Raw genomic sequence first — 9859 nt, forward strand, 5'->3', positions numbered from 1 at the left:
CCAGATGAAATCTCTCAGCCTGCTTCCTCAAAGCACCTGTTTTCTAAGAGAGATCTTGGTGCTATGATTGGTTTTGCTAAGACAACCCTCCCAGGACAGTTAGCCCCATGTCCTTTGCACAATCTTTCTTAATATTATGGCAAAAGTAGATCTGCTTCTTCTGTGCTGAAAGTTATCATCTCTGCTGGACTTTTGTCTGTATCACGGCTGAGCAAAGCCAGTAGCCCAAATCTGGTCTGTTGTCTATTCTTATAAATAAAATTTTGTTGAAACACAGCCACGTTCATTGATTTATGTATCAGCTATGATTGCTTTTGTACTGTGGCAGAGTAGGGTAGTTAGGACAGAAACCATATGGACTGCAAAGCCTAAAATAGTTATTATCTGCCTCTTTCTGGGAAAAGTTTGCCAACCCTGGATATATATTATCTGTACTCCTTACCATAACTCTGCAGGATTGGTCTTAAGATGCCCTTTTTATGTATTGAAAAGCTAAGACCAACAGAGTTTAACATTGTGACTGGGATTACACAATTTATATACATGGTTAGGGTTTGACTCCAGGTCTGTGTGATTCCACAGCCCCTCTAAACACTGCTTCCCACTAAACACTGCTACCTTTTAACTCAGCCAAAACCTAGCTGAACCAGTTACATCTTCCAGTCCTGCCCAGTGACCGTGACTGGCATGGGGAGCAATTCGGTGATGCCCCCTGGAATCATGGTGCAACCTGGCGGTCCTGGCGATTGTCCACAACCTGGCTCAGGTCTGCAGTGTAAATCATGTGGATGGGTAAATAAGTAGGTGAGAGAGTGGATGAGGATTTCAAGGACTAATCCTGCAGATGGCAGAGCAACACGGGTAAGCACCTGTTTATATGCAGACATCATGCTGCTCCCCAAGGGTCAGCAGGGTCAGCATTCCCAGGAGTGTCCTTGTTGCTGCTGGGTGTGGCTTCTACTCTTGTTTGGTGCCCTTGGTGAGTAATAGGTAATATCTGTGCATTTTCAGCACATAGCCGCCCAGCATAGACTTTCCTGCTCCCTATGAGACTGTGAGAGCTTTGGACCTGCACGCTTGCTTGCTGGCACTGTGCCCTCATTGGCAGGTCTGACTTTAAATTGTGCATTTTCAGCACATAGCTACCCAGCATAGACTTTCCTGCTCCCTATCTGTGAGAGCTTTGGACCTGCACACTTGCTCGCTGGCACTGTGCCCTCATTGGCAGGTCTGACTTTAAATTTGAGATGAAAGTTATTTCACAGTGAATTAATTCTGATGGAAATTTTACTGTTTCAAGGGCTTACAGACGAAGTTCTGTAGTTCTTCTGTTAGTATTCCATCTGCGCATTATTTCTTCTCACTCGACTTCACCCTTCCAATTAATTTTTCCAAGCTTATAAACTGCTTGTGATTAAATAAAAGAAACAAAATTGGAAAAATAAGCTATTCTGCTTTAACTGACTACATAGCAGTGTTACAAGCTGACGATAACAATAACAGAGACAAAATTTTAGCCACCCAACTGGAAATAACACAGTTGGGTAATTTATCCGTCTGTCAAAGCATGTATCTAATCAGTGGTCACATAAAAATGGGTATTGTAACATCCAGTTAGTGAGGGGAGAGGGGAGAAGGATTAGGAGGGTGAATGCTCTTCATGATGGAGCCTGTTTTTGTTCTGTCTTTGTGACCAGCAGTAGGGAGCGCCTGTGACGCTCACTTCATGTGTCATGGAGCTGCCGACGGAGGATTCCGTGGAAAAGCAGCAGAGCTGCAGAGTGGACAGGAAGGAATCAGAGCTATAATTAACTTCTGTCTCATTGTGTTCAACAACAGTGGCCCTTATTTCTCCAAAGACGAAATCCTGCGGTCTTACCCTGTGGCTGTCACACTGTAAAGCCAATGACCCTTTCAGTCTATGGTGAAAATAGAAAGCATAATAATGGGCCTGCTCTGGTTTAAGTGGGGATAGAAGAACCTGGTAGAATTAAGTCATGTTTCATTTGTTGTGCCAGTGTAACTCTATGGGGAAATAGCGGGTTGATTAAAATTCTTGGTCTGTTGTTTAATTATTTAGAATGATTGCTTCCAGCAGATGTGTTTCTCTTTGTAGTCCTTTTGGTTTGTTGCTGGCATGTTTTAGTGTCCAGTTACTTATTCTTTTTAATCCTCCCCCGAGGATATGTTTTTATTGCTTTTAGAGAGAGGGGAAGGAGAGAGAGAAAGAAATATGTATGTGAGAGAGAAGCATCGATTGGTTGACTTCCTTACATGCCCTGACTGGGGATCGAACCAGCAACCTAGGAATGTGCCCTGACTGGGAATCTAACCCACAAACTTTTTGGTATTCGGGACAATGCTCCAACCAACTGAGGCACCCAGCCAGGGCCAGTTATCTTTTTTTAAGCTTTAAAATATCCAAGTAGCTCTTCATGTATTTTGTTTGTTTCTTCCATGACACCAGGTACTTCTCATTGGTCAAGGCTACTGATGATTAATTTGTATTTCTGTCTTAGAAATGTGTTTATTAAGAACACATCAGAAAATTCATATATACCCCTTACCGGACACTAAAGAGAAAATTTTAAAAATTACAAATGATTACTGACCACTTTGACTTGGAGAGAAATTGACAAGTTAATAGAATTTTAATTTATATTGATGAAGCAAGTAAATGGTGGTGGTGCAGGCACTTCCCGGGTGAGGGAGAAGAATGAGTAAGTCATAGAAATCTGTATCAATGGTGCTTTCTAGAGTTGTTCATCCCAGGTATACTGGTACAAGCTATTTGGGAAAGAGCAAGGCCTGTTCATGGACTAGTGAGAGCCCCATCCGGCAATATTGATGCACCAAAACAGTTGTTTGAGAGTCCTTGTGTTTGCTCTTCCTGGAGCCATGCTAGGAAGGCAAGCTGCTGCTATGCTATAATTGCTGTACAGCGTTTTGTCCTGTTTTGTTTTGTTTTTTAAGCCCATGTGCATTTTCATGGTTGGTTATAGTTTTTGTATGTGTGTGTGGCAGCATTTGAGGGATGGGGGTGTCCATAAGGCTCCTAACACTTGACTGCCAACTTTTCTGGGCTCACATGTCCTTATTTGTATGTTTGCCAGGGAGAAATGCCTCCTGCCTCTCCAGTTGGCTTTGGAATCCAAGAATGTGAAGCTGGCCCAACATGCCTTGGCAGGAATACAGGTATGGCTCGCACTGAGTGCATTGGGGACGACAGAAATTGACAGGCCGCATTGGCATGGAAAGAGCAAATAGTTAATATTTTAAATACTAGCTGTTTAAAGACCCAGACAGACTTTTGATTGAACTAGGTAATAACCAGAGAGGATAACAAGATTTTTAAAAATATTTGTCAACATTTCTTTGTATACAACATTATCTTATTGAGCCTTTGCCCTCACACACTGATTCATGAGTACTCAGCTAAGCCACACAAAAGTGAATTTTTTTAAATTTATTTTTTGTTAATCCTCTCCAGAGGATATGTTTTTCATTGATTTTTTTATTTGTTATTTTTTTAGAGAAAGTAGAAGGGAGGGGGAGAGGCAGAAAGAGAGGAACACATCAATTGGTTGCCTCCCACACACACCCCAACTGGGGCTGGGGATCGAGCCTGCAACCGAGGTACATGCCCTTGACTGGAATCGAACCTACAATCATTCAGTCTGCAGGCTGACACTCTATCCACTGAGTAAAACTGGGTAGGGCCAAAAGTGAAATATATTATGTGATGTCCAACTTTTAGGAGAATAAGGGATCCCAAGAGAGACACCCCAGGTTCCGTATCAACTCAAATCTTGTATACACTCAATGTCTGTGGTTCTGTGGATGAAAATTGATGGTAAACCTGACACATTTTGTTTTGTTTCTTACTCTACAGTTAGGTTGGCAAATGGGATAATGTGTTTTGTTTTCAGAGTAAGATTGAGAAGAAGAAAAAATTTGGTCTATTTGGTCTAATAGGAAAAGTTAGATTGAGAACATTTCCTTCTCTGAGCATTTGTTCATTTGTGTTTTACACATTACATAATAGAGCCGTTGCAAGAGTGCAAGAGAGATGGCTATATAAATGCACTGACTTTTTAAGTGGTTTGGTTTCTAAGTGACAAGCACTGTGAAGTTCAAGCCTGCGGGGGTTTATTCAGCAGGGCCATGGATCAGCAGCATTTGTAGGACGTCTTTTCACATCCGTATGTACAATTTCATTGTTAGCTCTCTAAGTTCAAAGAGGTCCCTAATACCTTTTCTTACTCTCTCCCTCACTGGATTAGATAAAGTATGTTTTATTATATAACAGCATTAGACATTTTTAAACATCATCCATAATGTTATTTAAAACTTTGCTCTTCTCCCAGGTAATTGGGCCAACCATAAAAATGAATGGAAGGTTGTTTTAACCTGCCACTGATGTTTCTTTTTCTCAAGTATTGTATAGATTTTCCATTTAATTACTATTTTCTTAACCCTCCAACACTCTAAGTTAGGGGACTGTGATTTCAAGGGTTTACTTAATTATGATAACATCAGTGACCTGGTGGGCAATGAGCTTTCTCTTACCATTCCTTGTTACCTCCGATTAACTTCAGGCAATATTTTTGGGCTTCCCAGTCTTTATCACTGTAGTTAATAAGAGGTTCGTACATTAACTTTAACTCTGGGCTGCCCTGCGTGCACTAGATAATAGTGAAAAATCTCTTTTGAGATAATACAGGCAAAAATGTCAGAGAGTTCTGGGAAGAAGGTTCACCATCCTTGTTCTGATCTGATCGGCATTCAGCTAAAAGAGGGTGTCATTGCTCTGGACAATCAGAAGCCAAAAGCTCTTCACAGTAGTGACTCTACACTGAATTGGCCAAGGGCAGATAGAACAGGGATTAATAGAAAGTCCTTAACTGGGTCTCACAGACCCACCGCCCCAGGACAGAATGGGGGAGAACAGCTTACTTTCAGTCCTTGTGAATTAGGGGTTCTCATTCACAAGTGTGAGTCAGCACAGAATATGCCATGACTTACAGCTAATTTGATCTGAGAATGTGATTAAAGCTATGAATTACCATTTGTTTGTTTGGCAATAAACACATTTAATTATTTTACATAACTAGAATTCTAGAGATGGGCCGTTTTAGGTTTGGTGCACCAGCTCAATGGTGCCACCAAAGACCTCATTTCTTTCCCTTATTTTCCTCTGCCATCTTTTTATTTTTTATTTTTAAAAGGCTTTATTATTAGAGCAGTTTTTGATTTACAATAAAATTGCGAGGAAGGTTCAGGGAATTCCATGTACCTCTGTCCCACACGTGCATAGCCTTCCCATTGTCAACACCACTCACCAACATGATTCATGATTCTTTTTTTTTTTTTTAACCAAGGAGGAGACTACATTGATACACCATATTGACCCACAGTCCACAGTTTACCTTACGGTGCACTACTCTTTCATGTCAGACCACTCATGAGGTCCTACATTCATGCTGGAGGCCACATGTTAAGCCCGAGAGCACCTGTGAAACTATGCCATTGAAGGTGCCCGAGGAGGGTTAGTATGGAGGAGAAAAGACTTAGGTGGACGTCACAGCTGATTTCAGATACTTCAGAAGCCTAATCCGTGTGAATCTGGGGAAGGATAAGTGAGCAGAAGCTGTAGGCAGTTGGGTTTGGGTACAATCTAAGAAAGAATTTCATGAAAAGCAAGAGTTGTCCTGAAAGAAAAAAATGCTGTCCTGTGGGGCATAATGACTCCTGGGAAACCGGGTGAAAGTGAATGTCCTTTTGTTTAGGTTTTTGCAGGATTCATTTTCTAATGAAAATACACTAAGATTTGTAGATTCATGAGAAATTCCAGGGTAAATGATAGTTCACAGTCGTAAGTGAAAAAGTAAACATCTGAGAAAAGGAACTTGTTGTCTACAGGACTCCTTTCCTGTGAACAAGCTCCATTCAGAAAGAGTGTGTGTGTGCACGACTGTTGTGAGGGTTGATTTCCCTTGGCACATGCATGCTCCACCCCCATCACCCAAATAACCTTTGTGCTCACCATGTTAGAATTTCACTTGGTGAAATATATAATGATTTATCTAATAGCAGGAAGAAGACTCTGCCAAAAAACTTCACCAAAGGTTTGATGTGTTGTTTTCTTTGCAATGGCATCTGGAGCAGGAGTTCTTTCCTAATGGCCTCCAGCTTCCTGCCTCCGAAGAAGAATTATCCTCCGTACGCACTAAGCTACAACAGAGTAAGGCAGCAGGAAAGAGCCTATCTGTGATCACTGCCTTGTGCCTCTTTACAGAAGCTTCTGTCAGAGGAGAGGTTTGTATCCATGGAAACAGACTCCGATGAGAAGCAGCTGCTTAATCAGATCCTGAACGCCGTGAAAGTGACGCCGTCCCTCCACGAAGACCTGCAGGTGGAAGTGATGAAGGTTGGTTTGATGTGGCTACCAGTCTGCGTCATTGGCACAGGAATAAACTCTGACTCCCCTCCTCCCAGTCCCCCAGCTCTTACTGTTTTCTTGGAAATGCCTCTGCATATTGGTCATGCTAGCTCACCCTTTGCTTGGAATAATATATGGTTATTATCCTTGCTTATGGTCCCCCGGAGTAATCTTGATTATTGAACAGAAAGGACAACTAAGTGAAAAAGTATGATTTCAATACATCTGTAAGATTTTTGGCCCACTCATGCATGTCAAATGTTAGAAAATGTATTTATCACTTTTTGAGAGCATGTATGTGAGCAGTTCTAGCTTGGGACAGATCCGATCATTCTGGGTATCCTGCCTGCCTGTCTATGTTAAAACAAAGCAGAGTTCTAATGCTGTTTCAACATTCACTAAGGTCTTAGAATAGTCAGGTTTTAGGGGAAGAAGACCATAATTTGGAACCATATCAGAATCACATCTTTTTTCCCCATGCTCAAATTATGTGACCTTAATCTCCCACATTCCAGCTACCATCTCTATTGGGGGGCGGAGGGGGGGGGCGGTTGACATCTCTCCCTCCCCTTTCCCTTCCTTGAAAATCACCGTGATTGGGAGCCCCTTACACTGACTCTGCAGTATGTCAGATCCTGGGAGTGAAGAGTGAGTTGGGCAGGAAAGGATGGAAATCTTTCCCAGAAGAGTGCCTTGGTCAGAGTAGCAGCTGGAACCACAGACTGGCTTTCAATAATGTCTCTGCCCGTTCTCTCCCTAGAGGAATGTTTAAGAATAGCTGGTGGCGTAGAATGGTTGATTTCTTCCTGGAAGTGCACTGAGGGATTTTTGTCTTGGATAAGAGATTCACTTCTCTGGACTTCAGTTTCTCTACTCAGAAAAGAAAAGCTTGGTTTCAATCATGGCATTTTCTTAATGCCCTGGGACTCACCCTAACCCTGTTGGTGGGTGGTTTAGTGTAGTGATTAATGAAGAGCTCAGACTCCAAAGCCAGCCTATCTAGGTTTGAATCCTCATTCATTTCCTAGGACAGATTCCTTAACCACTCTGGCTTGATCTTCTTATCTGTAAAATGGGGGTAATAGTAGCGTCTACCCAATAGGATTGTTGTGAGGATTAAGTAGAGTGATATTTGTAAAGAACTCAGCACAGTATCTGGCATAAAGCAAGTGCTTTCAAAGTGTTAAATATTACCACTACTTTTCCTACTTTTACCTACTGCTACAGCTACCTACTGCTGCTGAGTCAGAATCTTAGTGGTGGGTCTAAGAATAGTCCTGTACACAGTAAACATTGGGAAACTCTGAGCTGGATGGCCTTGAGGAGCTTATTTGTCTTTAACTCTCTTTGCTTCTGGAATATACAGGTTTTTCCTGTCCTTTGACATATGTTTGTCAGTTGTGCAATCATAGGAACCGAAGCATAACCACCTCTAGATTTGTTTTACTTCTCTACTACCCCCTTGGCCACTATTAGGGGAGAAGCAAGGCCAGCTGCCGTGTTAATTGCTTTTACTACTTCCAAGTCTAGTCTGCTGAGTCCTTCATCTACTATTAAGTCTCAAAGTACTGGAGGCTGAGCTCTGGTGTCATACTGATAGACACGCCTCACAGATTTCATATTATCTGGAAATTCTCCCAGGCATATAGCTTTTTGTAGAGGACAGACATATGTATTAAAAATTAAAATGAGAAAGTGCCTGTTTTTGTAGGAGGAGCTGTGGAGAAGCAGGATGCTTCATGGTCATGTCCACAGTAACACCTGTTTTGAAAACCTATACTTGCTTTAAAAAATAACAGCTCAGCAGTGCCTTCTGCTAGCTTTGCTGAGTACAGGAGTTGACACATGTTAACTCTCCTGGAAATCCTGGAAAGCCATCTTAATGGACTTTTTAATGACATCACAATAGACCGTGGTACTTGTAGTTAATGTCTGGCAAGAAATCAGACATTGTCAGAAAAGAAAAACAACAATGTGGGCTGCCATTCTTCACAAGTAGATTTACAAAATGCCTAGAAAGATAAGGGCTTTTGTTGCATGCTATTATTTTTAACTAGTTCAACATTAGAATTGGGAAAAATGTATTTTTTATTTAACTCTAGCTGGTACACAATACTATGTTAGTTATCTTAGTTTTAGGTGTACAACATAGTGATTAGACGTTTTTATACCCTGCAAGGTGATCTCCCCACTAATCCTAGTACTCATCTGTCACTGTGCAATCTAATCACCATATTATTGACTATATTCCCTTTCACCTTTTTCACCCATTTCCCCACTCCCTTCCCTATGGCAACCATCAGTTAGGTCTATGTTTCTATGAGTCTGTTTCTATTTTGTTTTATTTTTTGTTTATTTTGATTCCATATATAAATAAAATCATACAGTATTTGTCTTTATCTGTCTGATTTATTTCACTTGGCATAATACACTCTGGGTCCATTGTTGCAAATGGCAAGATTTCATTCTTTGTTTTCTGGCTGTGTAATAGTCTATTGTGTGTGTATATATACCACATCTTGATCCATTCGTCTATCAGTGGACACCTAGGTTGCTTCCATATCTTGGCTGTTGTAAATAATGCTGCAGTGAACACAAGAGTGCATAGATCTTTTCAAATTAGTGTTTTCATTATCTTTGGATAAATACTCAAAAGTGGAATTGCTGGGTCAGATAGTAGATCTGTTCGGACGTTTCCCCCCTTCTTTCTGATGGATAACCTTTAGTGAGGTTATTACTGATACAGCTGGCTGAGTCTTCAAAGACTACAGGGAATTACGGCTGGCCTTCTGCCTCTGTAAGCGTGTCAGAGATGAGAGCATGCTATCTGGGAAGGGCAGGCCAGCTTTGTAGATAAGGCAAGATATGATATGGAATACTGAGAAAGCATTTGGTGAATGTTTTGTTATTGGACATCTTATTTTATGTGCATCTTTGGGTAATAGAAATGAATATTGGTGGAAGGCTTTACAATTTTCAAAGGAGAAATAACAGGAGCTGATTATTTAGCATTTATTATGCATCAGAAACTCTGCTAAGTACTTGACATTCATACTCAGATCACACACCTAGTTAAATGATGGAGCCAGTACTTGAACTATCATTCAGCCTGAGGTCAAGCCTGTGTTCTTAAAGAGTGGGTTACATTGCCTTCTTACTCTATCTGCAAGACATTTTAAAGTTGATTGAATAGAAAAGTTATGTCACAGACTAACAAGGGGCAAAGCTAGAGTGACTTGAAGTCCTGTGTGTTTTCTGTACCCTCCCATGACATTATAACATTGTATTTATTTACTAGTTCAGTTAGCTAGATTCAAATATGAAGAAAGGATCATAGTAATTTTCCCACCAAAGTAGCTGATGGTTCTGTTTGTGTGTGTGTGCATTCGGGGCGCACGCAGGAGGGAGAGAGGGGGG

The 9859-nt window shown here is 41.2% G+C and overlaps 1 protein-coding gene across 1 annotated transcript in view; it reads left to right on the top strand.

Moving 5' to 3' along the window:
* The window catches only part of ARFGEF3 (ARFGEF family member 3), a 132813-nt gene that overhangs the window by 29618 nt on the left and 93336 nt on the right, over nt 1–9859 (top strand). The window contains exons 4-5 of the mRNA XM_014533926.1: nt 3114–3195; nt 6299–6430. Of these exons, the coding sequence (XP_014389412.1) occupies nt 3114–3195; nt 6299–6430 (214 nt within the window). The remainder of the gene's footprint in view (nt 1–3113; nt 3196–6298; nt 6431–9859) is intronic.

This window comes from Myotis brandtii, unplaced genomic scaffold, assembly GCF_000412655.1.
Source record: "Myotis brandtii unplaced genomic scaffold, ASM41265v1 scaffold123, whole genome shotgun sequence".
Classification (NCBI taxonomy): domain Eukaryota; kingdom Metazoa; phylum Chordata; class Mammalia; order Chiroptera; family Vespertilionidae; genus Myotis; species Myotis brandtii.